Source organism: Aspergillus pseudoviridinutans, assembly GCF_018340605.1.
Source record: "Aspergillus pseudoviridinutans IFM 55266 DNA, scaffold_2, whole genome shotgun sequence".
NCBI classification, from domain to species: Eukaryota; Fungi; Ascomycota; class Eurotiomycetes; order Eurotiales; family Aspergillaceae; genus Aspergillus; species Aspergillus pseudoviridinutans.
This window is the reverse complement of record NW_025091282.1, coordinates 2,084,868-2,112,765: the sequence shown is the minus strand read 5'-3', so window position 1 is coordinate 2,112,765 and position 27,898 is coordinate 2,084,868. Positions and strand designations below refer to the sequence as shown.

Below are 27,898 nucleotides of genomic sequence, written 5' to 3'. Positions count from 1 at the left end.
TTGGTCCATGATTTCTTCCCACCACGTCTGATCCCATCACGTCTGATCCATTATTTGGCTAGCCATCGGCGGTGCTTCTTCCCGTCGTCTCTCCCCGTGGGTCAGTCAAAATAAACACAACCACCATCGGCACCAAGCGAGAGGCCAGACAGACAGACAGACAGACTCTGCTCAAGCAACAATCTTTTCTTCCACAACGACAACCACTTTCCCCTATGGCTTAGGTTGTGGTTATTCACACTCCCCTGCTTCCTCATTCTTGCCTGCTCTTTCTATTTCCCGTCTATATTAATCCCTCGGCCTACTTTTCTCCCTGAATTTCTCTCCGTCAATTACTCTTAATTCCCAGCCAAAAGCTGGTTCGACTCTTCTGAGGCGAGATTCTGATTTTTCTCCGGATTGCTTTACCTCAATTACGTGTTCCATCTTTCCCATGATCGTATCTCAGGGCAACTTCTAGCTTTTCCCTGTGAAAAGCTCCTCTTTCTTCCTAGCACCTTTTCTCCCTCTCTTCCCACGTATTTTCCTCAAGAAATACGTGATCATCACAGCTCTCCATGGCGCCGTCTCCGCCCTCTTCAACAACCACCGCGTCCTCCTTAACCACCTCATCATCTACCTCTTCCTCTCAAACATCTACAATTTCAAACGAGAGGTGGAATCCTAAATTCATGGATGATTCCGACCTTTCAGAGCTTTCAGAGCTGAGCTCTCCACCAGCATCCCCTCAATCCCCTCCGAGCTTCATTCCCTCGCCGCCTCCATCTCAAGACGCGGGCGACTCGTCTAGCGCCGCACGCGGCCAAGGCGGCCTCTCCCCCGCCAGAAAGAAGCGTCGCGTAGCCACCCCCAAAGAGCGCACCACGCAACAGCTCGATCTGTCCGGCGATTCAGGGCTCAGCTTTGGCGAACAGCAGGCCCAGGTTGATTTACTAGTCAAAACGCTTCGTCGTCATCGCAAGATTGTCGTCATCGCGGGTGCTGGTATCTCCACGTCTGCAGGCAGTATGCAATACCTTTCAGCCTCATGGTGGATGAGAGAAGAACAAACACGCTAATTGGCTGATCTATGATTATAGTTCCTGACTTTCGCTCTACTGATGGCCTCTTCAAAACACTCCAGAAAAAACACAACCTCAAAGCTTCCGGCAAGCTTCTCTTCGACGCTGCCGTCTACCAGGATGAGTCCTTGACCGCCTCCTTTCAGGATATGGTGCGGTCGCTGTCGGAGGAGGCGGCCAAGACCTGCCCGACCGCGTTCCACCACATGCTAGCTCGTCTGGCACAGGAGAACCGGCTCACACGACTGTACACTCAGAATATCGATGGCATTGAGACATCGATGCCACCTCTGGCAACCCAGATCCCTCTGAACGTAAAGGCACCCTGGCCGCGCACGATCCAATTGCACGGCAGCCTCGACAAAATGGTCTGCCAAAAATGCCGTCATCTTCTCGATTTCGACCGGGAAATGTTCAACAGGCCTGACGCTCCTGAGTGCCCCGAGTGCTCGAAGAATAACCAATTTCGCATCGAGACCGGACAACGCAGTCACGGAATTGGCAAGATGCGACCGCGGATTGTACTGTACAACGAGCACAACCCGGACGAGGAGGCGATTACCTCGGTCATGAATGCAGATATCCGGTCACGACCAGACGCCCTGATCGTGGTCGGCACTAGTCTGAAAATCCCCGGCGTACGTCGTCTGGTGAAGAGCCTCTGTTCCGTGATCCGCACGCGTCGCAACGGCGTCACTATGTGGATCAACAACGAGCCGCCTGCCGGCAAGGAATTCGAAGATTGCTGGGATCTGATGGTCAAGGGTGACTGTGAAGAAGTGGCGCGGCTTGCMGGTCTGAAACGCTGGGATGACGATTCCGAGGACGTGTTTGACGAGTGCAACTCCTCCGAGGTCGAGCGGGTGAAGAAGGAACAAGGTGCTGTATCCATTGTCATCCGAACGCCGAAGAAGAAGCAGAAGACGCAAACAGGAATTCTTACGCCTTCCTCTAGCCACGACGAGGAGTCAGCAGAATTGCGACACAAGCACCCATCGAACGGTGGCTCTCTCAACAATCCTGCCAGCCGGGGACGGAGTCTCAAAGATGTGCTCAACAAAGCAAAAAGCGGCGAACCCAAGAAAGCCGCGCCGAAGAAGAGTGCGCCCAAGAAGCGAGGCAAGAAAGCCGACCCGGCGCACAATGCAAAGATCACCGCCTTCAGCAAAGTCACCAAAACTTCGAGGGCAGCGACTGGCGATACTGGCAAATCCGTCAAACTGGAAAAGGATGATACGAAACCGATGCATCCGCTTCCGCCTGGTGCGGCGCGCAATAACGGGCCTCTCTTCCCTAACCTGGTCGGTAAAGGAAACACTTCTCCGTGCGCTGGACTCTGGAGCAACCCTGACACGATTTCTCCCAAATCGGTTCCGAAGGGGATGAAGGATCTACTCAATCCTCCGAGTCCGTGATATTTCCGGTTCGAGTTTGACATTTCTGTACTATTATTTTCTGAACTGCGAGGACTACCGGACGACCGATCCTCATCTGATGTTGTTCGCGGATACCACTGATAGACTATGTGCATATTTGGCGTTGGGTATGGGGATGACTTTGAATTCAATGCACCAGGTCTTGCATTGAAGCTGAATAGTCGATGGATGCTCATGCGGCTAGATTATCCTGTATTTCTTGCTGTATACTCTACGGGATCATGATACTTACTGCACGCATGCGATAATGCGATTGCTTTGAACACGGCGTTGGTAATGCTTGCTCTATTCACTTGACAGCTCAGACGAGCTACTGAATCAATAATACGTGTCAATGACACGAATTTCGTCAAACAATCTCTGTATACGTGGTGGTGCTCATCAAATCGGTATTCATTGCGTAGTCTGATGTCTCCGTCTTAAGCAAACGTTCCTCAATATTGTACTATCCCAAACCCAGCCCACTCTGCAGCTGCGTCCCAGGCCCATACTCGTCTTCGCTCTCTGTCTCATCCGCAGCATCAGGATCCATCATCCGCCTCGGTCGCGAATCGCGATCCAGATCTTCCACCCGATCAATGTCCTCTTCTTGTGTCTCATCTTCATCCTCTTCGTCCTCATCCTCGTCCTCGTCCTCCTCATCTTCCTCAATTTCCTCCTCATTCTCCAACCCGTGCTCCTGTTCCTCCTGCGTATCATCTTCATCCTCCTCCTCATCCCCAGCCTGAGCACTAGACGATCCCACCGCCTCAACCCGCTTCACCCTCTTCGCCTCGTGCACTGCGCTCTCCTCGTCATCTTCCTTGGGGGGACCCTGCTGCACCGCCCCAGCCTCAGCATTATCCCCCGCCCCAGACTTCCTCGACTTCCGCTTCCCAGCCTTCAGCTCCGTAAACGCCTCCAACTCCTTCTCAAGCCTAGGCTGGAACGCCTCAAGCTCCAACTCGGACAACGCGGCGAAGACATCCGCAGGGGTAACCGTTCGTTTGAGCGTCGCCTCGTTTGCGCTACTCTCGTCAGCATCTGCCCACACCCCGCTTCACCCTCAGTGAACAAGAATGAAAAGAAAGAAAATACATACTGCGAAGCAAGATACGACACAAACACCGTCGCCGCCTTCTGGATCGCTAGCACCGCATCCTTCTGGATGGCTGTGTTGGGGGGCAGGACCGCTTTCGCTAGTCGGAGGGTGAGCGACCGCGGGAGGAGATAGTCCTGCATGCATTCCCATGGTATCAGTCTTCTGTAGTTGTAGCGAATCGGGAATGGCTTATGGGGTATGGTTATATGCTACCTCTATACTCACGCCCTCGGCGCGAGCTTTGAGCTGCTGCTCTGTGGCTTGGACGTTCTGGACTGGGGAGGTTTGCGTCTGCGGTTGCGGCGAGGGGCCGTCGGTGTCGGTTGGGGCGTCGGAGGTGGATTTCCGGGTCGGCATTTTTGCTTGCTTGCTTGCTTGCTTGCTTGCTGTTTAGCAGTGCATCGAGTATTCTCTCTGGAGGCGCTGCTGGTGATTGTGGTGGGTAGTCTATGCTGTGGTAGATACCTTGAGGTGGATGACGCGAAAAGTCCGCGGACGCGAGGGTTGGCGCGTGGCGAGCTTTATCTTACCGCTGGAAGAAGGTACTACAGATATGTATGTAGCATACGACGAAGGTACAGAACTGCGTGCACTGGTAAAGTGTGTGCTTTGACCTGGTTTAGAGTATTTATTATAAATTCCTTGGAAGAATACCTAGAGTTGGAAGACTACCTTGGGTGAATCATTACGGTGTGCAGGTATATATTCTGCGAAATCCTCATCCACTTACCGCTAGTCTGAAATTTCCAACAACCACCCATGTCAAGATTGTCTGGAGTCAAATCTGGATAATCCACAAGTATTCCCGTGATAGACCATGACATAAGTAAGACGGCATGAGCGAGGCGTTTATGCGAGTTGGGAGTGGAGGTCGGATCTCGACTGAGGGGTTTGCTGTAGTACTGAATGTTGAGAATGAGCTGGATGCTTAGATAGATGGAAGATGGGCAGATGCTTATTAGAGGCCTGGTCTACATGGCCATTACAGGATACTGAAGGTGATATGAACCGTGGTAGAATCCCAGAGATATTGCTATCTATCTAACGTACTGTCCAAAGGAAGACTCAAGAACCGGGACAACGCCTTTTTGGTATCCATGAATGACTGAATGAACTGAAGAAAGAAAAGACCGTTCTCGTCGTACCATCTACTCCGCCATCTCCTCGTCGTCACCCTCGCCATTACCCCAGAGTCCCTCGATCTTGAACTCCGCGGCCCACTCGGTGACAATCTGTTTCGTGTCGACACCCGACTCGACAGGAGCAGTCGAGCCACCCTGGGCGGTCGTCACGACAGAAGGCAGGACGGGAGCGGTGGCCCAACCCTGGATGCGTCCGTCTCTCCAGTCGTTGATCACGGTCATGGCGGCGCTCTCAAGATTTGGTACACCGCCCTTGCCGAGACGACCGCGTTTGCGAGCGACCTGGATCAAGAAGTCGGTGGTCTGATCGTTACCCGACGGGAAGAGTGGGGGGATGTTGTAGAGTTGGAGCATCTTCGACATGAGCTGCTCGGAAGACGACAAACGTCTGAGGAGCAGACTGACGGCGGGGATGGGATCCTCAATCTGCTTGGGAGGGACGGCGTTGAGCAGAACCAGGCGAGCATGCTCGTCCTTCTTGTTCTTGCTCTTCTTCTTATCGCTGGCGTTGGGGAAGACGATACCGGGCGAATCAATGAGTTTGAGCTTGCTGTCCAGCTTCACCTGTCTCAGACTGGTGGTCACGCCGGCCTCGGCGCCAGTGGGGCATGCGTTGCTCGATCCCTTGTTGAGACGAGCAGTCAGCGCATTGATGACGGACGACTTGCCCACGTTGGGGTAACCGATGATGCCGACCGAGATAGACCGCTTCAGCTGCTTGTTGGCTGCATATGACTTGAGGGCGCGGAAGAGCGTCTCCGAGGTGCCCTTGACGGTCAGCTGCTTGTGGTCGAAGGTGTGTGCGTTGGCCGAGCCATTGGCCGCCTTAAGCGGCAGCGTGGGGAAGGATCGTCGCAAATGCAGCAGCCAGCCCTTGAGCACAGGAGGAGGGACCAGATCGATCTTGTTCAGAATCAAGATCAGTCTCTTGGAGCCTCCATCTGCAGCCATCACTTCACGCTCGACCTCCTTCGACCGGGTGCCTTCCGGATCACGAGCATCAAGCACGTACAAGATCACATCCGCAGCCTCAACGACCTGCTTGAACACCTTGTCGAACGCCCGCCGTGAGTTTTCTTTCGAGATGGGCTGTGAGACAAGCTCGGGGATATTGTCGCCTAGTGTAGCACCGCCTTCTTCCTCGTCTTCGTCCATGCCGTCCACATCATCATCGTCGTCGTCCTCGTCCATTTCGTCATCCTCATCATCCTCGTCACCGTGTTCATCCTCATACTCGGCGGCCCGCGCACGGGCGGAGGCAAGCAGAGCAGCCATGGGGTTCGACGAGTCAAGATCCTCCTCATCCATATCCTCATCAATCTCTTCGTCATCAATCATAGCGTTGGGGACAGACTCTCCACCCTCAGACTGCTGCTTCTCGGCCATTCGGCGAGCACGTGCTTCCTCCTTGAGACGCTGTTGCTCCTCTGCCTTCAATCTCTTCTTTTCCTCGATCTCATGGAGAATCTTGTCCTTGAATGGGAACAGATTGGGGATACCGGGATCCTTCTTGACCTTGGAACGCCATTCGGGATTCTACCGACAAAGACGTTAGTTTCCTTTGCCCATTTCACGAGCCACGAGAACAAAATTACCTGCTTCGCAAGCTTTCTAGCCTTTCGCTGCTTCGCCGCAGCAGCTTTCTCAATCTTGTGTCGTAGGCGGACGGGCTTCCGCTTCGAATTCTTCCCTGTACCCGACAGTCAGCGACCATATTCACTGACAAACTGAGTGACAAACTGAATGAAATCATACCAAAATTATTCTTGACCATCTTGACAGACTACAGACACAGCCCGTCTAAAAATGCACTCCAGAAAAGAGGAAGACAAAAGTTCTCCAGATAAGCGGCCCAGATCCTCTTCAGATATTTTTTGCAAACTTGGGCCGACGCCAAGATTTCACCGCGCTAAGATAACCGGACTATCTCTTGTGCCGATCTCCGGTCCGCCCGCTGGAAACATTGTGTTGGCGGGGTTTGGAGTAGATATAGAAATCCATACAGAGGGGCTATCATTTGTACAAAGAATCTTCTCGACGTTCGTTGTGTTGTATAGTCGTTCATTATAGATTAGACAGTTGCTTACGGTTGACGCATTGTGGCATTCGATCTGCATTCAAGAATCTCTTTCTCTCAACTGGTCTCTACCAACTCAGTTACTCAGCCCAACATGTCCCATTCCGAAGGCTCATTCTCTGCCCCTCCACAAGTCCACACTTTTGATGGACTCTTGTCCGATTTCGATGGGACGATAGTTGACTCGACGGATGGTTAGTTCTCACCAGATTATACCGAGGTCTCTCTCTAACGACATATGCGCGAACAGCGATCGTCAAGCACTGGCACAAGTAAGTCCGCCAATATACGACTATCTACAAATCCTGTATCTAAGTACAGTCAGAATCGGCGCCGAGCTAGGCGTGGACCCCAAGGCCATCCTCGCCACATCCCACGGCCGAAGAAGTATCGATGTCATCAAGCTGTATGACCCCTCCAAGGCCAACTGGGAATGTAAGTACTCGCTATACGTTATCTACCAACCATCGGCCCAAGACCCAAGCTGACACACTGCTCCAACAGACGTCAGCTACATCGAAGGCCGCATCCCCAAAGAATACGGTTCCGACGCAGTCGAGATCCCCGGCGCCAGAACCCTCCTCAACGAGCTGGACGAGTCCGGTGCGCGCTGGGGCGTCGTGACGTCCGGAACCCGCGCTCTGATCGACGGCTGGCTGGGTGTCCTCAACCTCACACATCCCAAGGTGCTGGTCGTCGCGGAGGACGTCGAGCTGGGCAAGCCTGATCCCCGGTGCTACCTGCTTGGCCGGTCACGGCTGGACCTGGAGCACTCCACGTCCCTGGTGGTGCTGGAAGACGCGCCTTCGGGCATCCGGGCGGGCAAGGCCGCCGGGTTCAAGGTGATTGCGCTGACGACGACGCACACTCTCGAGCAGTGTCGGGAGGCCGGGGCGGATTGGATTGTGGAGGACTTGAGGAGCATTTCGGTCAAGGGTGTCGAGGATGGGAAGCTTCAGTTGGAAATCAGGAACGCGTTTCAATAAAGGGTGAACAGGAGGGGCAAGACCTCACATGGAGTCCAATAGAGGGGTCAATGGTCTGGGCTCTTTTGTCAATCTTTTCTGCTTTGTATATAGAATGGTTTGCAGAGTAAATATTATAGAAAGATAGTACGATACTTACAAATATTCACCACTTGGATGAAAATACCTTTGCTGCCAGCTTTAAGTGTCTGACTAATATGACAGGTACGTACTATTGTGCCGGAAGTCCATGCCTTGCATCGCACTAATCAGAGATGTGGTGCCATTCGCGAATGGACAAAAAAGGCCCCAATGACAAATAATCAGCCTTGATGAACGGTGGAACGGTTCTGGAGAAGCCAGACCAATTGAACCTTGAAACTCTATTCTCGGCAATCATCCACCGAGTATCTAGCCGAATGGACCGATCTGGTATCGGTTTACACGGTATGAGCCTATATTGACTGTTGGCCTAGAAACAAGGTCAAAAATCGATAGGGAATAGCCTTGAACCCCTTCCTCACACTCTGATGAGCTTAAAATTCACTACAAACCCACTAACTCAACTCCTGGCGGTGAAGACCTTGCGTTATGGAGTCTGTCGGACAATTCCTAGGGTCGATTACAGTAGTGATGCTCATATTGTCAGCTTCACCTGTGCTGAGAAGGACACTCACCGCGATGGCAGACTCTTCACCGCTCCACGATCATGCTCTCGGTTTGATATGTCTCCAAGGAGCAGACAAGAACTGCGCAACTTCATAAGATTACTAGAACAGACAACGCTAGCGCCTAGATAACAAAAGCATGACGCTGGAGCTCTGCTAGAGTAAGCTTGCAGCTGTAGCTATGCATAGTATTCTCGGCATGCTCACCGACACCCTCAAGTTCTGGAGGAGCTCACGGGGAAAACAAGACGGGCTGCGAGCGACAGCATGAACGGGGTTGCAGCATGCAGTTAGTTCAAAGTCCAAGCCAGATCCCCCATCTAGGCTTGTCTGTGGCTTGTTGCAGCTTCTTTTGCCATTCGAAATAGTTCCACACGAGCGGAGTGCAGTGAAGGAGTCGATAGACTCGTCGATAGAAGGAGGCAATCGAGTTCTGGAAACTGGGGAGTCGATCGGTCTCGGCCGATCTAGAGTCAGAAATCTGATACGTATCATTTCACCCGTTTCTTCCGCAACGAGAGATCGAAAAGTGGCGCTTTTACTCAGAGCTGGGTCTGATATGGCATGCAAGGGGTAGGAGGGTCTTCCAGGATTTGAGATTGTGGATTTCTTTTGCTTCCACTTCCCTTGATCGTTCTGTTTGTGAATGTATCATGCTGAAACAGCCTGTGGTTTGAACAACTGGCAGCAGTGGCAGTTGCAGGAAGTGCAAGAAGAATTGACTTTAACCCGCAGCCCCTGGAGGAGTCAGCTGCAGGTAGAAGTGTTCGCCTGGGAAGCACAATTGCAGTGCATTGTCTGTTCCGGTCAAGCTGCTTCTAGTATGACAGCAATGCTCAACGGGAACATAGTAGCCTTTTCGACAACATTGAAGCATCTGTTGATACTGCTTCAGAACAAAAAGTGCATGCCATCAAGCGGGGATACTGTAGTAGCGGGTCCCATTGACTGGAGACATCGGACCTTCTCTTGGCCATCACAAGCCGTACTATTGTGCTGAATGACAAATTCCTGTCGATATAAATGAGGTGCTTGGGCTAGAACCAAGCAAGATCCCAAGGGTGGCTGACATCAGAGTCACCGCCACAGAGTAACTGAATGTTTTTGTGGCGCTGCAAGCCAGTGCTGAATGAGAAGGAATGATCAGCAGAGTGACTACTTGATAGGACTAGTCGAGCACTTTCGTGGCTAACACAGGACTTTTACCTCAGGTACCTCCGCATGCATCCTGGCATTGTTAACTTTCAAGGAAGCTCCAGCTGGCGCATCTTGGCCGTAATTACGAGCAAAACGAGGTCGCTGTAATACACAGTACAGAATGGAGCCCGACGCATTGAAAATCCTGGGATCGTCGTGACAGTACGGAGTAAGTGATCGGGTCACTGGCTTAAGGGGGCGGAGTCTCTGGACTGCGAGTCCGGGACTCGCCCTTTAGATACAGGAGATCCCCCAGTGCCAAGTCAACCTTATGCCAGGACAGGGATATGATAGTACTACTATGATGCGATTCACTGGACCCCCAGCCCTGCTCATACCGATTTGGTCCTAGCCTTCGAAGCGGATCTAGGAGACTTTGCAGTGTGAACTTCGAGGAAAGCCTCAGCTTGTTGGACCGTGAGCAATCGCTGATCAGTGATCACCATATGATCGACTCGGAAAATATTCTCCTCCGTTGTCGGGTGGTGCTAGTCAAGTTCTCAATAATTGAAATCGCTCCATCGGGTGACAACGGCTTCCTTCAGGTCCAATCACGACGTGAGGGATGTTCTTGAACGCAGTCTGTGCGATTGCATCAGACTTGCTTGCGGATCGAACGAGGACTCCAGCAGTCAAGGCCTGCCCTGTGATCCTCCTTTGACCATTTTCGACAAGCGCATAACTTAAGTTTTGATCGCCAGGTTGTGATGATCAACAATTCGCTGTTGATTAGCCCAAAGACGCCGTACTTGTTCCTCAGCGGATATCCTCTGCTGTCTTCCCAGTCTACACTAAGGATATAGGACCTTCTACCTCTGCATATGTTCACAGAGAACACGTGAACGGCATCTTCGTTGGCTGTGATTCGTTCGAAGCCCACCTTAGAGTTGTCTATCGCAATTGCTGGCTTGTGAATTAACTGCATAATGCGAGCTCCGAAAGTGGCATTAAATGCCGAGAATGAGGCTATTGTATCAATGAAAGGAACTCGAAACTCTGGGATGCGTGCCAGAATCACGGACTCGATGTTCTAACTTTGTCAACGGGTAATCACCAGCAGCATGACTGAAACGGCTGTGTCAGAAGCTCAAAGCCTCGCTTACTGGTGAGAGGACCGAGTGCTTTGCTGGCATTGAGAAGCAGCAGTCCAGCACAAAAGACAAAGCGTGGCAGACGAATGAGGATACATATGATACATCGCGTAAAGCACGCCTCCTAACATGGTCTAGCATGGCCTCGGGCTCGAGGACCTGGTTTCATCTTTTAGACTCTTACAGCTGCATGGGGGAGCTCTTCAGAAGAGCTATCTCGTGACTTCAAGCAGGCGCTTCAGACTGCATCATGAGTGGCGGAGAGGCGGGACATGGCCAACCACCGCATTGACAATAGCCACAGAACCAGGAACCTGGGAAACAGCAAATGAGAGTCTAATCGGCCCAGCAGTAGATACGAGACGACAACCCAGGGTGCTGCATGTGCAAATGCGAGCATTGGAGCAAAAGGGAATAGCGGAAAAGAGCTGGCGTACAGATCCCTGGCACTGATCGTCGGGATCTGTCGACTATTGATGTTAGCTAGCTTAGTGGGGCCTGGCTGACTCGCTTTCAGCCCTTTCTGCGGCTCATGCTCTGTTGTCGGCTTGTAGGCTGTAGCTTTTCGACTTGAGGAAGGATAAGGATAAAATGCTTACGAAAGGATTAGCAACCACATGCAAAGGGATGACAGAAGCGCCAAAAGCTGCAAGGCCTGCGTCGACTGCTTGCGCGGTACTGCAAAAGAAGGTTCAGAACAGCAGCGCTACCTTTTTTACTGACCACTGCCAGCACTTTTGCGTCGGGCTCAAGTGTGTGCAAGTCCCGTCGTCGAAGAAATACGAAGTAGAGAGTCACAAAGATCCCTTCTGGAACATAGGTACAGACTGCTCTTCCATTTGGCCGGAAGATTGGGCTGTCCGATGATCTCCTCCGCATGGCCCGAAAACCATGTGAGAAAGACGTAAGGACTAGTAAATCGAGTCATAGCTTCGTCTCATGCTTAATACAGTTGGTGTATGAGAGTTCCACAGGTCAGAGCACAGCCAAGAAACCCTTTCCCTAAAAGGTGAGATAATTCAGGTCCCTCAAGACATGGACACCCTAATAAATTTACCATACAGTAACAGCAATACCTCGGCAGGATGAAGAAACTTTTGGGCAGTTCAGAGATGGGGCCTGCTGGTGGGGTTGACGGTCCGCAAGTGCTAACTAGATCTAGAATATGTACATCTTAAGTGTGAGGACTGAGCCCATCAGAACCCACGCAGCTTGATCACAGGGCTTTCCAACATAGGCAGATGGTCCAATCAGAGTGTTGTTATCAGCCCAGCAAGACACCACGCCCATTGAAGTAAGATATACAGGCAACAACAATTCCGAAGACGTGGTGGTGTCTCATCAGTGGAGGCCTGGGCAGAATTCATCTATGATAGCATCTCCAAAAAATTATGTATAGGGACTGGGCACGGTATTTGTCATGCCATCGTTGCCACGAGCATGATCGTCATGACTTCAAGTAGGAAGACTCGTTAAGGAGAGCCTTATGGGCGTTGCCCTAGGCCCTTAGTTCCTTGGATTAACACACCCCTGGGACTTCCTGAAGCTAAATCGGGCTTCAATGGCGCTAATGCAGGAACTGACGACGGATAATGGGAGCCATCAGGGTAAAACGTAGGGCTCTGGATCATGGTATCCCTCGGAGTGCTGATACAGTGGCATACTCTTGTCAACCCTCGAGATACAGACTATTGCACGTACAATTTGTCATCGCAGAGAATGCAAAAATAGACTTCCCCACTGAGGACGTTTCAAAACGACACATTGTTTCAACATGCTATTGAAGACTTAAAGTTATGCTGCTGAAGTAGGGGCTGATCAGTGCTAATGGAGAGTGGATTTCTTCGGGGAGGACTGGCGGAACCAGTGGTTCAGTTCTGACGCAAGCATGCAAACAAGGCTGTTAGAGCGCTGTGATAACTGCTAACCAACGGCTGAGCTGTGAAACCTCATGCTAATTTGCTATTCTACTGGGATGATGGTGCTTCTGCAGCATGGACAATGTGCATGACTTGCCAGTGGCGATAAGCAGTGTGATGATCTCGAGGCTAACTTGGATCTTCTCTACGCTGATCCTATTTCATCACAATGCACACCAGAAAAAAAAAGCAAGATAGAATGACTGCCCAAGCTAGCACACTGAGATCCGAAGTGCATATGGTATTGCTCGGAAGATGGCGCATCCCCAGATTCTGCTAGATTTTCGCGGCTTTAACTTTCTCTTGAATTGTTTGTATGTTACTCTCTCTAGCCAGGTACAGTAGTCTTTGTGAAAGTCTCCTGCCTGAACCCCAAGATAGCACTGCGTATGGATTGATTGCGCCCAGGCCGCCACCCCCTTGAACCACACGGGAGGGAGCACCAGTACCTTGACTTCGGCGGCTCGACTGTTATGACGTTTGATACGGTACCTGATACGATACCATCCATGGTACACCATAACCATCCATGAGATTAGGTACACCACACTCACTTCAGTCCCCGCTAACCTACCCTGGGACAGGATAAATACATGGTACCTAATCAAGTAATCTGTGTACTTCTCCGCTACGTAGGTCAGACCTTCAGTGACTCGGATAAATGAGATAAAGAAATTTGGTCAGAACAAGAAGTCCGTCCATAGTTCATTAAACGCCTATTGTGTGTCAGTAATCTCGAAAATACGAGGATATGAATCTCACAACCATACCAGAATCAAGCAAGGTGACAAGGAAAGTACCTTACCTCTGCGTATTGATGGACCAAAGCGGGAGGCGCAAAGGGTTCCCCGATCACCCAAGCGGGCGGTAAATACGGCGCTGGTACCAGAGCAACTCAATCCAGCGGCCGAATCCTCGCAGTTCCGGGCAGGCGACCATCCAATCACATCACTTCCCTCCACACCTCCTGCTCTCCTCTGCATCAGTCCATCAAGTCCCGACTCCACTCTGCATCCTTTTCCCTTTCCCCCCCAAAAAATAATACTGTTCCTCAGTTGAGGTGAACGGCATCTCATCTGTCTATCTGTCTATACTCACTTGGCTGTCAATCCTTCTTCTCCGCCGTCCCTTTTTCCGTTCTGTCTCCTCTCAGTCTTTCTCTGTCTCTCCCCTTTCCATTTCAGGACCTTCTTTTTGTTTTCTTTTTCCTATTCCCTTTTTAGCTAATACAGTCACTCATTCAGCTCTCAGTCGTTCCCTTCTTTTTCCTTTTCTGTGAATTGTCTATTATATCAACTGCCTTCCGGCTGCCACTATACATACCGTCATTCATTTATCTTCCCTCTCGCATCCGTCGAGTTCTACTGTTCATATACCAGTACAAGTACCACACTCATCACCAGCTATCAGTCACTCTCTTTGTCCACGACACTCTCCAGGTTGCATCAGCCCTGTACATGCAGCAATCCTTGACAGTTGTTCCCATACCTCTTCGATGAATTGAAGATTTGCTCCGGTCTTGCAGCCATCACTTCTCTGCCGTCGACCCCATCAGACCATTGACACTTGCCCTGAGCATCCTAACTTTCACCAATTCCTCCGCCATGAACTACCTGCACCACCCATACGCCTTCGGCGGTCATAATGCGGTTCAGTTCGATCAATCCATAGCCTACGACCCTACCATGGCCCACCATGCTATGGTGCACCCCATGGATGGCTACCTATACCCTCACCCACCATACGAGATGGTTGACTACTACCATCAACCGATCATGGACTACGAAGAATACGCGGAGAATCTGTCCCGTCCGAGGTTGACCAAAGAACAAGTGGAGACGCTCGAGGCTCAATTTCAAGCCCACCCCAAGCCAAGCAGCAATGTGAAGCGTCAGTTGGCCGCTCAGACAAATCTGAGCTTGCCTCGAGTTGCTGTTAGTTCATCACTCAGGAAGAATGCAATATGAGACATGCGCTGACTCTGAACAGAATTGGTTCCAAAATCGACGAGCAAAAGCAAAGCAGCAAAAGAGACAAGAGGAGTTTGAGAGGATGCAGAAGGCCAAAGCAGAGGCCGAGGAAGCTGTTCGGAATAAGGCCGACAGTGCGGACGACACATCTGACTCGAACCAAAGCGACAAGACGACCAAGGAGGAGACCGATAAAGCCAACGACATCAAGAAATCGGAGTCGGGCGCATCGGGGGAACAAAAGAAGACCTCTACTTCCTCTCGGTCGAAGCATCATAAAACAAGGAGTGAGTCGGCTCGAGAGGCCACTTTCGCCTCGTTACAGAGAGCTCTCAACGCTGCTGTGGCGGCTCGTGAGCACTACGGCAGCGAGTGCGAGCAGGATCGAAATGACGACAACAGTGTTGGAGGATCTGTTTCCCCAGCGGCTTTTCCCCTGAGCGCTCGCGCCAATGACCATGATGACTCGGAAAGCGCCCACAGTGCTCTCAACACCCCTTTCTCAGCATGGGAGAGTGCCAAAGATTCTTCAGCATCCTGGACCTCCCAGAGCGCCCAGGAGCCCTTTGGATACACTGGCCTGGCCACGCCTTCATTTCCCACGACGGAAGTTTCACTGCAGCGCGTCAGTCAAGGTGAGGAATGGGCGAGCCAATTGGCCACCTCGGCCGAATCACTGCCCAGCCACCGTGCATCCATGGATGTTAGTTCCTCGTCTTACGGAACGATCCACTACTCTGTCAAGCCAGAGCTGTCAAGGCGCGAGTCGTCCGAAGAGCTTGCCAGCACCCTGCAGGGCATTGGAATCGACACTAGTGGCTCGCCTCACGGCTTGTCGCAGCTGACTGGCCGGTCTTCATGGAAAGACGCTGGGAAGGAGCTCGACCTTGCTGCGCGGAGAAAGCGACCCAGGCCGGCGGCTATCGGCACGTCGCGATCCAGCTCGATGCTGGCCGGGTCGTCTGCCATGTCACCGACCATGCGCCTGCCGAACGGCGCTGGTCACGGGGTGAGACAGTCCAAATCCGCACAGAGTCTCGGCTCGCGGTACGCTGGTGTCCGAAAAGCGTCGGCCGCTCAGCGGTCGCCTTTCAACTTGGCAACCTTTGCCGAAGGGGGCAGTTTGAATAGCAAGACCGAGATGTCTAGCATGCTGCAACCTGCTGTCACCACTGGTGCGTTGGCTCCACCGACGCCACTGACTCCGGAGGACCTTCACCACTTGCTTCCAGCCACTCCGTCTGACGGGGGGTACTGCCTGTCGGCGCAACCGACCAGCCACCTGTTCCCCACGTCTCAGCCCATGCAGATCAACATCGCGTCTCCTCCGGCTACTCCGCTTGCGGTGGACATGATGTCGTCGTATTCCTACCAGGGCGTCGCTCCGCCAATGTCCGCCCCTGCCCACTACACGACCTTTCCAGAGTATTCTTCTTGTGACGGGGCCCCTTTGACGGGCCGGAGCTGGGCCGACGCTACATCAATGCCTCCGTCCGAGCATTCATTTGCTGCACGCTGCCAGATGGAGATGCCGTCTGTGTCTTACGAGCAGGCTGTCGATCCGACTGGCGCGAGTGCGGATATCGGGATGTTCTCAACCAAAGATATCGCTATGCACATGTCGACAGGAGCGCCGGTCGAGGACACGAGACCCACTGAGTTTCAAATCCAAGAGTTTCCTGAGCAGCAAGAGATCCACCGATTCGTTGCTCAGCAGCTTCCATCGCACAAACCCAAGGCCTACACATTCGCCGCCAATTCTACGCCACACAATTTTCAGAACTGAGCGGACCATCTTCTGAATTTTTCTGTTTCAATATTGATATCCACATGGAGCTTTACATACCTTGGGCCTATTGTTTATACTCGGAGCATTTCTGTGCATTATACTGCTGGTGTCTTGGGCTCTTCATTTCATTGTCTATTGAGCTTAGGGCTCGCTTTTTCTGTCGATATGTTTGGACTTGCATCTGTTTGGAAGCGACTGGTTATACATACTTGGAGGACTATGACTACTACCTTACAATCTTTACCCTAATACATAATACGACGAGGTTCACTCACACGTTCACATCAACTTTAGTAACTGTACCGTAGGATCATGTCCACAATGTCCACAGACACACTTAGCCTTCCATATCTAGACTAACCTCCGACTTCTCCGACTGTCGAATCCACAGCAATAAATAAACCACCAATGGTGCTTGTATGCACGAGAATGCCTCCATACCCCGACCTCTATCCACATAGGCTAGTGACGCACGTGCCGGAGTGGTAGGCACAGAACTTCAGCAATGCCTGAGGCCGCGCACTGGCAAACAGCCGATAATAATTATTCATTAATCTAGCTTCTGATACTGTTGACCGGTCATGCTTAGAGTATAAAAATGGGCGACGATCGCCTGTACATCTGCATCTGCATCTGCATCAGCGTCTGAATCGCAAACGCGAATCGCAAGATGAAGTGCGCATTGAGTCTCGTCGCTCTCGGCCTCGCCGCGACGGCGCAAGCAGCTTACTACGAGTACACCACGGTGACGGGGTACTTCCTGCAAGATGAGGCCAGCACCAACCCATCCACCTTTGACTACGTATGTATCCCCACACCCCGTCAAGCTACCCGAACTTAGTTCAACTGACGATTCCGGGACAGACAGCCAACAACTTCGGCCTGATCAACCGCACCTACGATGCGGACGAGAACACCAAACTCACGCAATGGCAGCGCTTCTACAATCACGTCCACGAGCTCAACAAGAACGCCCCCCACAAGACAGAGTACAAGGTTTTCTTCTTCGGCCGCCACGGCGAGGGCTGGCATAATGCCGCCGAGAGCTTCTATGGCACTCCTGCTTGGAACGTACGTTCCCCTCGCCTTCTCCCTTCCAGGAAGAAACTGATGAAGTAAAGTGCTACTGGTCCCTCCTCGACGGCAACGGCACCGCAACCTGGGCCGACGCAGACCTGACCCCCGCAGGAGTCGCACAAGCCCAAAAAGCCCACAACTTCTGGGCCTCGCTGATTGCCAGGGAGGGAATACACACGCCCGACGCGTACTTTGTCAGCCCGCTGACGCGCGCGCTGCGCACGGCGAACATCACGTTCAGTGCGCTGGACTTACCCAAGAAAGCTGCGGCGTTTAAGCCATTGGTGATGGAGACGCTGCGCGAGGGGATAAGTCTACATACGTGCGACCACCGGCGGAGTCGATCGTATATCAGCAAATTATTCCCCGGGTGGGAGATTGAAGAGGGGTTCAGCGAGGAGGACGAGCTGTGGAATGGGGTGACTGCGGAGACGAGTGCGGCGGAGGACGTGCGGAGCAAGAGCGCGCTGGATAAGATGTTTGAGCGGACAGATCCCAAGGATCTGTTTGTGAGTGTGACGGCGCATTCTGGGGAGATCGGCAGTCTGCTGCGTGTGCTTGGGCATCGGGCGTTCTCGCTTAACACGGGCGCGGTGATTCCTGTGCTGGTCAAGGCAACGAAGTTCTCGGATAAGTGCGCGCCTGCGCCGACCAAGGTCCCCTGGACTACTTCGGCACATTGTACGGCGCCGCCGGTTACGTCGGTCACGGCGTGTGTGTGTGCGTCGTCTGCTGCGCCGGTCACGACGCCTTTGGCCACGGGGTTTTAAACTGGGATTAGGAGTGGTGATCAGTGACTACAAGGATAAGATGTAATATGTTAATCATGTAATTGCTACATTCGCTCCTTCCTACAAACACTCGCGTGGGGCAGTAGATCAAATTGGTTCCCCGGCTATAGACACAACAATCATCGCAGGGACCGGTAATGCCGAAGGAGAGATGACACCGACAAGTCAATAGGCACAGGTGCATAGAGTAGAGTGGACATGACATGAAATTCATGCATAGCAAAGAAGAATGAAGCAGGCAAGAAGAGACGCAACCGAAGAGAGAAGTGCAACTCATACAACCACCAGTCCATCTATGAGAAACATCGAAGCACAAGATCCATGCCACATGCAAATGAACCTCTTCACCCCAAGAGAAAACACCCAGAGAATTTGCATAGAAAACGCAAGACTAGATACACAACGCAATCGGGTATAACGGCGGGTATAAAAACGGAAATGCGCAGATTATCATTAAATAAGATTCCAGGCCGGAAAAAAGATGGGAGAAATGATTGATCAAATGACCAACAGTAACAACTTCGCCGGCGCCTCGTGTCCATGAACGCCAAGTCTGCAAAACGCCCGGCCATGAATATATCGCCCTTGCCACTGTCGTTCCTCGGGTGCATTCTTTCGAAATTGTGCTTATGTTCTTCTCTTAACTAGTAACCCGACCACCCTCCTAGGGGAGTTCCGCCTTGGCCGGGCTGTGGGTGACCCGGCTGCATCGGCCCACCGGGAGTAGATGGCCAGCCAGGCATGGCACCCGCGGGGTTCATCCCCATGGCCAATCCCGCCTGCTGAGGGTTTCCAGCCATAAAGGGTTGACCTCCGGGTCCTTGCGTAGAGGGATACAAGCCTCTGGCGGCTGCGACAGCATACGGACTGGCGGCCCCTCCTGGGTAGCCCATGGACGCCATGGCTTGTTGCTGCGGCGCCTGCGGATGATGGAGCTGGTACGCCTGCTGCATCTGACCCACAGACGGGCGGTGTTGCGTGCGAGGTGACTGCGAGGGGTGATGCTGACCCTGAACAGCGTGGGCCATGGGCGAGGGAGATTGCTGTGGGGCGTGCATTTGGGCCGCATACTGTGGCATCCCAGCCCCTTGCGGGCCACCGGCGGACATGGGGGATTGTTGCGGCGGCGGAGGTGGCTGACCCCACATTTGCTGCTGTTGCGCCGGGTACCCATACGGCCCGGTTGGTTGCGGTGTGCCGCCGGACAAGGCAGGGTTCGAGCGCTGATGCATCAGGTTGGGCCGAACCGCGGGCATGGGCTGGATGGGAGACTGCGCAATAGGGCCCTGCTGGTGTCCCGTGGGCGCTTGGAAGGCGGCCTGACCGGCCATCATCGGCGCCTGGTTGGGAAGTATCGCCTGCGGCTGCGTCGAGCTGATCAAGCCAGTCGACGCCATCTGAGGCGATTGCAAGGGCTGGGAGACCGACGCGGTAGCGTCCAACTGCCCGGGTTGCGACAGATCTGCAGTCTCGGGGATCTCACGCTGTCTGGAGTAAAACTCCTCTAGGCCCTTCTGGCGGAAACTGCGCTGGTTACTCAGAATCTTGTTGAAGTCGGCCGTGTGCGAGGCGTGGTTGAGAATTTCAGCAGCCGAGCTGGGCTGCGACCGGTCTTGGTACGGCTGGCCCGTGATCTCCTGGCGTGAACGGGGCATACTGTTGTATTCCCTCAGCCGAGGATCGTCGGTGGTGGTGGTCATGTGGATCATCGGCAGAGAAGAAAGCGAGGTCGAGGACGGGCCCCCAACCGGCAAGCCCTGAGGCATGGTCTCGAGCGCATTGCTGTAGATGACGTCGCCATGGGTGAGAGTCGGCAACAGGTTGGCAGCATTGGCTGCCTCTGCGGCGGCGGCATCTCGAGCCTTGCCGGCCCCCGGTCGTTTTTCACCAGCCAGGTCATCCTCAGTGAAACCCTGCTTTCGCGCCTTGCTTTCCCAGTAATCGTCACGCACACGCCGTCCATTCACGATGACCCTGCTGCCGAACTGACGAAAGATCGACTTGGCCGAGACGATGGCAATCTGGCGCGATCGATACGAGTACGGCAGAACGTCCTGCTGAATCAGGTCGTCTTTTTCGATTTGCGACGCGATGATCTTGTGCAGAGACCGGTTCTTGTTGAACAGCAGGTACGAATCCCGATACCCAAGCACCCGTGCACATTCGGTCGCCAGCATGAACAGCTTGTTTCCACGGAGCGGCACACGGAACGTGCGACATTTGAACTCGCGGCCGCCTTGGGGGTAACCCATGGCGTCCACCTTCTTCTCGCCAGCCTCATCAAACTCCTTGGGGATATACTCATCACCTTCTTCGTTGAGCTGGTCGGTGGTGTGATCTCTGACCGTGGGGAGCGCCTTCACTACAGCGGCTTTGGTGGGGGTAGCCTTTTCCGKGGGAGAGGCCTGCGGCGGTGACACGTTCGCACTGGCCTGCTGTGGAAGCGACTGCGACTGCATTCGGGGAGTCTGCGCGCTCGCACTCCCAGGCGATTGTTGACTCTGACTGTCGTTGGGCCGTTGCGTCTTGGGGGGACGTCCTCGTTTTCGCCGACCCTGTTCATCTATTTACGATAAAAAGTTTAGCATCAGGATCACCAAGAGATGGGTGAATGTAAAACAGAGAGAAGGCGACGAAGCGGCTCGACAGTCTCGCACGGCACCTTGACCGTGGAAGATGGCGACGCGCACATACCGTCATCATGGTCACCATCCGCGCGCGAGTTTGCGCGTTGATCGGGGGTGCGACTGCGCTTGATGCCACGAGGGGGATTTAGGCCTGCGGGGGTAGCTATTGATGTTGGACCTGCTGGCGCTGTGTCTCCCAAGGAAGGTGTGGGAAGAACAGCGGCGACTAGCAAAAGGCCGTCAGTTGGAGGCTGTCGCAAAGGACGAAGCAAAAATAAACCACGACCTCCGTGATAAGCAACAGTGGGTTCGCTCAAAGATCATGATATGCGAGAGATAAGACGTAGGGAGGCTGACAGATAGAAAGGGATGGCATACCGGAATTATTCAGAGCAGCAGGATTGATGGTTCCCGACCCATCGACAAGCTCGCCTCCGATGCCATTCATCGGGGCGGGGACGGAAGTGTGGGATGTGCCATACATGGCGGGCCAAGGAAGGACGGGGGAAGGCAAAGTTTGAGACGGCCGTCAGCAGGGCCGTGGGCGCGTCAGCGAAACGCGAGAGAGAGGTGTTGAGAACCCCAGTGACGGGACAGGATGGGCGGAAGTGAGTTGGCAAGCGCAGCTGCAGTGGGATGGCAAGAAAGGAAGAAGGAGAGACTGCCACGACACAAGTTGATCCTTGACTGGGATGCGAGAGATCACGACGCGCATGCAGTTGATGATGGAATCATGGACTGGATTGGGGAGGGGAAGCAGTTAGTTCAGTTTTGGTTGGTGGTCGGTGATCACAGTGGCAGTGGGTTAGTGGCCAGTGGTGTGTGGCAGAGAGAGGCAGCGGGATCAGCAGGAAAAGGTTGCAGATTCGGATGTTACAGGTTATGTAAGGTATTGGTACTGAGAGTACCTGTTGATATGGTGCAGTTGGCAAAGAAAATGAGAGAGAGGAGCAGGTATGACAGAGGTAAGGTAAGGTAAGAGGGAAAAAGGCAAGGCGGTGAACTGACTCGGAAACAGAACTGTGGCTGGAGAGAACCGCCACAGGAGGCTGATCAGGCAGGAAACTGGGTCCTCCCAAGGTTCCTTGCCTGCAGAAAAGCGGCGGCACCCAGTCAAGCGCCAGGGAAACACGATAAGGTGGCCCAGGATATCCGGGTTAAGCTTGCCTTGGAAAGGGAAAAACAAAGCCGATGCAATAAGAAATAGCTAGCGGTAGTAAATAGTCTGTTTGATAGGGAGAGAACGCGCGCCACCAGCCGATGGAATCAATCAGTGGGTACACGAAACAACAGACAGTGTGACGATAAACTGCCTGGGTGCATGAGAGAGAAGTAGGTAGGGAGTAGAGGGTATGTGTATTGTATCGTGTATTATTCAAGAATATGTGCAGCGAACGCAATAGACGAGGATTAAATGCCGTGATGAATAGATAGACGGACAGATTGATCGATACAAGCTCGATAAGGTAGGTTATCCTGGCGGAAATAATACGTACCTCAAAGCACAAGCCAGACAACGCGGTGCACCTTCGCGGCTGGAGTGGGGAAGAAAGTAAGGTAAGCACAAGAGACGCAAAGTTTACCCAGCAGGATCCGATGTGATGAAGGAATAATAATGATTTAGGAATAATTTCTGATTTCTGCCTGGGTGTATGGACAGCATCAATGTATGGAGAAGGGGGAGGGGTAAGTTATGTCCATGTCCGTATCTCAGACACAAATTGGGCCAGTTGACCAACGGTGGAGGGGGCACCTGGGCGGGAGGGCGGCGCCACACGGCCCCTGATTGGCGGCTGGCCCTCGGACCACAATCCAACCGGGTGAATCCGTGATCACTGCAAACAGGAAGATGCAAGTTGCAACAATAAATAGGTATGGAATTACCTCAGTGATCTCGGGAAACCATTTATCAAAGTAACCTGATATAATACTATCTCTGATGAAGGAGAAGATGATGAAGATGATGATGATGATGACGACAGTGGAGAACGTATTCGACTAAACTCACGTCAAGTTGCTCTCTCGCGAGCCCATGCGAACAATGAGCAATGTAACCAGGCTAGAATTTCTCGGATAGCGCGGACAGATTTACCTGAGCCATGAGACGAAACACTACTTAGGTTGAAGAGACAAGGCCTTTCTTGTAAGATCCTACCAATTGAATCCTTGAAACGCTTCTGCAGTCTAGCTATAGTCAAGGGTACTGTGCAGTAGTCTGCCGCCAGCAAGATTACGAAGCATCAAGCGATATGGACTCAAGAGCGAATCAGGATCAACATGAATCACTAGTCACAAGATATCCGATATCAGGGTAGTATCTTGGTATCTTCAGATCCCAGAGCATTTGCCTAATAATAGCCGAGACATTATGCGACGGACAGTACAATTCTCCGTACACTTCAGAAACAGCAGGCAAATCCAGTCCCTGAGCTGAATAGGAGGAATAGGGAGATAGTCGCTCGAGTTGGCATCTTAGAATTTACCTGAAGTACTTCAGTCACTAGTGCTATGATTCCAAATGATGCCGTCAAAGTATGTTGACAAATCAGCTCAAGAATGTCGGCAATCCTATTGTCCTTATCTGATGGGCGGATCCATTGTCAATAGTCCCAGATCTCTGATCACTGAATGCAACTCAAAGCCCAATAGCCAGTACTTTGTGGAGTAGCAGCCGAGTGAGCCCGGATAATACCCCCGAAGAGTGAGTACAAGTACAATAAGATAGTATTCTAGCCGACAACCGATCGTCAGCATGGATGAAATATTTTATGGCGTCATTCTGTGCTCGCGGAAGATCTCGCGCCTTTCCATTTCAGGCCCAATCACAAGACAATGCTGCGCATTTGCTCCAGGTTTGAGAACTGATTCATCTCTATCCCATCTCCTTCACTGTTCCCTCGCTATCAGCCCCAGGTGCTTTTTTGAGTATGGCGTACTTAATACCGCCAGAGAAAATAGACGGCATAAAATCTACCAGCGGTACGAGGCAAAGAATAGAGTTGAGGGCGTGCAACTCAATGTAGCAGCGTCTAACGGACATGCAGCGTATAGTTGCACATCCCCAGTGCTACCTAAGCTTTGGTGATCTCTTCCATCCTATCAGCCACTCGGCTCCCGACCCTGATACATTCCTGACTCGCCTCGTGGGCTATCAAATCAAGTATCCAGAGCACTGCCCGCGTCAATCCCGGTCCAGGCATCCTAGAGGGGCAGATGACCTGCGAAATTATCCGCATTAGACTTTTGGTGTAGTCTTGTAGAGGGTCACTTGAGCGGGAACTAGAGGCGATCAGGGCCGTGCACGCATACTCACATTCCAGACTTGTCTCACCTTGATCGACAGTTGTGCAACCTGCTGTTTGCCTCTTCTCTCTGAATAGACGGTCATCGTTCGATAGTCTCGTCATCATGGAGCTTCAACTGTTCGCTGAGAGGCGATAATGATGGAATTTCACTAGCGTGCCGATCCTCTCGGATGCCTCCTGCTCGGGCGAGTGGTATCCCCAGTGGCGTAGATGAAAGATCTCGCTCTGGAAATCGCGCGGATAATGCGAGACAGACATGCAAGCCATTAGACAAGAGATCTAACCTGGCCGTTTTCGTGCGGTTGGTGACTCATGTTCTTCCAATCAGGATCGAGAGCCCGTACTGATTCATCTAGACAACTCGAGCCATTCGTCGGATGAAATCTGGCGGATGGATCGACTAGCCTCACATCCCAGAAGGTAAATACAAGCACCCCGTAGCAGTATCAAAAAGTAAATATCGCCATAGCCACGGACAGTGGTCGACGCTAGCACGACTTGTCATCTCTCATTTGATAGGAATGAAGTCCTTGCATCAAGTAGCAAGATAGTTCGCTTGGAATACACACCACCCACAGTGCTGGCAACTATTCCAGAGTAAACTGACGGCGGTGGCTGCAGAAGTGCCTTGTTGTATGCTATTGCCAGGGAAAGGAACCCCCTGAGAGCCAAGGAGTAAATGACTGCTCTTGAGGAGTGAAGTCAGCGTATTGCAACAGGTATGATTCAGTGAACCAATCAGTATGGGTAAACCTACCTACTTGATTCCTGCCAGAGCTGTTGCCTTGCGCATTGGCTAGCTGAGTCAACCAGTGACCATACCGCCGAGTACGCGGCCAAGTTGCCTGCCACAGCAAAGCCTGGCATCGGCTGCAGACTGAGAAATCCCACAGTTGGCCTGATTCAGAAGTTGTCCGTTGAATGGCACTCCATGTGTTACTCACTATGGGAACTTCACCAACTGTACGAAGCCTGGCACTCGATTAAAAACGTCTTTTTAGGCTAGAGAGACTCGCAACAAGATTCAATTGAGCACCAGTAACTCTGCGATAACAACCCTTCCTCAATGCAATATATCACCGCTATTTTCAGTTTTGTGGCCAACCTTACCTAGAACCAACCACAGTTCATTCATAATATCAATTGGTTTGGGAAAGTGGGTTGATTCGCAAATAGACTCACAGCCAAGATGCGGCCCAAACTTTATTTGCGTTCGTAGAGAGGTATCCATATTGATACTGATAGCTCCTCTATCTTATCTTGATGGGTGGCCTCTGGTTGAGTCCCGTCCGAAAAGCGAGTACCAGGCTTTTAATTGGGAACCATTGATGGACTTCATGCTATGATGATTCATGACAGATGTGGCGAGGGCTTTGGGCGTGAGACACCTATCCATTGCCTGTCTTTTGACTCTTGCCATAATGTATGACTATATGATTCGATCGATCAACTTGAATGCGAATTACTAAGGTAGATAACAGTTGGAGTACGGAGTACGTACCTCTCTCCAGATTCAACGGGACTCATTGTTCTCAAGTCCATGACTAATGACTACAGAACCTTTCCGCAAGGAAACCCTAACTACCTGGGTCTTAGGGCTTTGGATCCGACAACACTCCGAGTGCTAAAATTCGATATTCGCTTCCTGACAGAATCGAATTTTTTATTTTGTATTATTATTTTTCTTTTTGGAAGGTAATAACTACAGGAACTGTTGATAAGAAAACTTGCCTTATGCAGAAATTATGTTGCTTAGACGATGCTATAATAGGCAATTCGGTCTATGCGCTGATGGAAGAGGATAACCCCACAAAATACAGCCAATAATCACGTAGTTCTCGCTACCCCACTAGGTGTACGTACCTTACTTTAGGGGTCCGCTGGAAAAACCCACACAGTCCACAGTTGATTTCTAAACAGACGCAAATAGAACAATTAATCAATAAAACCATTTAATCAATCATTCATGCTCTGCAAATATGTCCAAATCAAATTACCCTGATTACCCTGTACGCATATTACGAGTAAGGAACATCAGTACTCCGCATTCGACCACGCCAATTTAACTGCATAACAGGTTTGGTTTTCCTTGCAGTTGCAGGGGGCCAGAGGTCCAGATGCCCAGACCTGCTGAATCCTAGCTATCTGACTGGTTGCTGGGCGATGGACTAAAGGTTCCATGGATGGCCGAGCCCTTGCAGACCCACTGGCTGGTCAGCTGCCAAACTTGATTTTGCGGTGGAGAAGAGCGCCTAGAGAAGAGCGTCTCCGGTGTTCGAGAAGAAAAGCCTCTCCCGGGTAACCGCTGAGAGCTGGTCACGCAATTTGGTTTTGACTCACTAGGACAATTGAACAGCATGAAAAATAGTAATTGTGGAACAATAATCAAAATATTAGCATATCACAGTAATGTCAATGACCATTATATTCTAATATAATGACTAGATTATCAAGAGGATACTGTGACTCTTGGTGATAAGTGGTCTAGACTCTAGGATCACCCACACGCAGAATTTGCTTGCCTTAGTCCCTTTGTTAGTCCGCCCAGCTTAGATAGTTGGTTCCCGGCTTGACTGTTTTGGGTCTCCCGTCCCAGTGTATAAATCTTTGTCCCTCCAGCACTCCTCCCCCTCGGCTTGCCCCCTCGACTCTCTCTGTCTGTTTCTCTCACTCTTCCCCTCCGCTGGTGTCTCTCTCCAGACCACTCTATCCTCCTCAAAAGCTCTCAAGTGTGTCACTATCGTGATTCACCATCTTCCCAATTAGGACCATCGCCATTGCCACTCCTCCAATGACATCACCTGATTTGTTACTCTGACGCGTATCGCCATACGCTCGACATCATCCCGGCCGGGAAATTAAGGAATCATCATACGATTCCCTTCTATATCATATTTGACCTGAACATCTACTCTCCATCCGCCTCAATCATCAATCATCTAGTCAAGAATACAAATGGCTGTCACCCTATCAACCACTCCCTCCATGAACAAGCGCTGGCCCCCTCTGGCCGACAAGACCTCTCTCCCCTACAAGCTCACCACCCTCTCGAAGCAAAAACTCGCCCGCGAGGCTACGGCCCCCGACCCGGATATCAGACGATGCCTCGGCCACTTTCGCCTCCACTGCACGTCCATGGAATGGGCCCAGCGGGATATGACCTCTCGCATCAACTCGTTTGACCTCGATTCCGACTCGGAGGACGAGGAAGAGACACATGACGATGAGGTCCCAGAGGAGCTTGCACCGGAGGTGGTGGAGCCTCCTGTCGAGAAGGACAACACCATTATCATCACTGAATCCTCCGCTAAAGAGGAGACGACGCTCCATGTGAGCTTTGAAGTCGTATCAGACGTCCCTGCGTCTGCTCCTCCTCCCTCCACATCAACAACAGAACAAGAAAAAGAGAGCCTCCTAGAAAAAGGCCGCAGTTGTCTGGAAAAGACTGTCCAGATGAAACATTTTTGGCCCGCCCGTGGGCCCTGTTTACCTGTTCGCATCGCCGGGTAACCGGTTCTCAGTCATCCTCACGCATTTCACACTCTACTCTTTCGACACCGACGAACAGGAAACAAAAGTTCCTCCCCTCATCTCCCATTCTTAATACACTTATAATCACGAAGTTACGACGTTACGACATTCTTTCAGTTCAAAAACGGGGAAGCAGGCAAGCATAGGACAGCATACCTCTTGACGAGGATC

At 51.9% G+C, this 27,898-nt stretch overlaps 8 protein-coding genes across 8 annotated transcripts; 5 read left to right on the top strand and 3 right to left on the bottom strand.

Moving 5' to 3' along the window:
• Window positions 1-557: 557 nt before the first annotated feature.
• On the top strand, window positions 558-2,476 carry Asppvi_002804 (putative SIR2 family histone deacetylase (Hst4); the record flags this gene model as incomplete). Its single annotated transcript, XM_043298784.1, has 2 exons — window positions 558-1,005; window positions 1,080-2,476. The coding sequence occupies 2 exons, from the start codon at window positions 558-560 to the stop codon at window positions 2,474-2,476; spliced, it is 1,845 nt and encodes a 614-aa protein (XP_043154719.1).
• A 466-nt stretch (window positions 2,477-2,942) lies between these two features.
• Window positions 2,943-3,935, bottom strand: cbfA (putative CBF/NF-Y family transcription factor; the record flags this gene model as incomplete). Its single annotated transcript, XM_043298783.1, has 3 exons — window positions 2,943-3,504; window positions 3,579-3,712; window positions 3,792-3,935. 3 exons carry the CDS (start codon window positions 3,933-3,935, stop codon window positions 2,943-2,945), a joined length of 840 nt encoding a protein of 279 aa, XP_043154718.1.
• Window positions 3,936-4,726: 791 nt separating this feature from the next.
• Window positions 4,727-6,494, bottom strand: Asppvi_002802 (putative GTP binding protein; the record flags this gene model as incomplete). The annotated part of the gene is made up of 3 exons (XM_043298782.1): window positions 4,727-6,256; window positions 6,316-6,410; window positions 6,476-6,494. The coding sequence occupies 3 exons, from the start codon at window positions 6,492-6,494 to the stop codon at window positions 4,727-4,729; spliced, it is 1,644 nt and encodes a 547-aa protein (XP_043154717.1).
• Window positions 6,495-6,891: 397 nt separating this feature from the next.
• On the top strand, window positions 6,892-7,783 carry Asppvi_002801 (HAD family hydrolase; the record flags this gene model as incomplete). Its single annotated transcript, XM_043298781.1, has 4 exons — window positions 6,892-6,991; window positions 7,048-7,069; window positions 7,123-7,232; window positions 7,302-7,783. 4 exons carry the CDS (start codon window positions 6,892-6,894, stop codon window positions 7,781-7,783), a joined length of 714 nt encoding a protein of 237 aa, XP_043154716.1.
• A 6,458-nt stretch (window positions 7,784-14,241) lies between these two features.
• Asppvi_002800 (uncharacterized protein) lies at window positions 14,242-16,393 on the top strand (the record flags this gene model as incomplete). Its single annotated transcript, XM_043298780.1, has 2 exons — window positions 14,242-14,571; window positions 14,627-16,393. The coding sequence occupies 2 exons, from the start codon at window positions 14,242-14,244 to the stop codon at window positions 16,391-16,393; spliced, it is 2,097 nt and encodes a 698-aa protein (XP_043154715.1).
• Window positions 16,394-17,066: 673 nt separating this feature from the next.
• On the top strand, window positions 17,067-18,243 carry Asppvi_002799 (phosphoglycerate mutase family protein; the record flags this gene model as incomplete). Its single annotated transcript, XM_043298779.1, has 3 exons — window positions 17,067-17,198; window positions 17,261-17,467; window positions 17,518-18,243. The coding sequence occupies 3 exons, from the start codon at window positions 17,067-17,069 to the stop codon at window positions 18,241-18,243; spliced, it is 1,065 nt and encodes a 354-aa protein (XP_043154714.1).
• A 665-nt stretch (window positions 18,244-18,908) lies between these two features.
• Asppvi_002798 (putative nuclear localization protein) lies at window positions 18,909-21,375 on the bottom strand (the record flags this gene model as incomplete). Its single annotated transcript, XM_043298778.1, has 3 exons — window positions 18,909-20,827; window positions 20,959-21,117; window positions 21,270-21,375. The coding sequence occupies 3 exons, from the start codon at window positions 21,373-21,375 to the stop codon at window positions 18,909-18,911; spliced, it is 2,184 nt and encodes a 727-aa protein (XP_043154713.1).
• A 5,776-nt stretch (window positions 21,376-27,151) lies between these two features.
• Window positions 27,152-27,706, top strand: Asppvi_002797 (uncharacterized protein; the record flags this gene model as incomplete). Its single annotated transcript, XM_043298777.1, has 1 exon — window positions 27,152-27,706. One exon carries the CDS (start codon window positions 27,152-27,154, stop codon window positions 27,704-27,706), a length of 555 nt encoding a protein of 184 aa, XP_043154712.1.
• Between the last annotated feature and the right edge of the window lie 192 nt (window positions 27,707-27,898).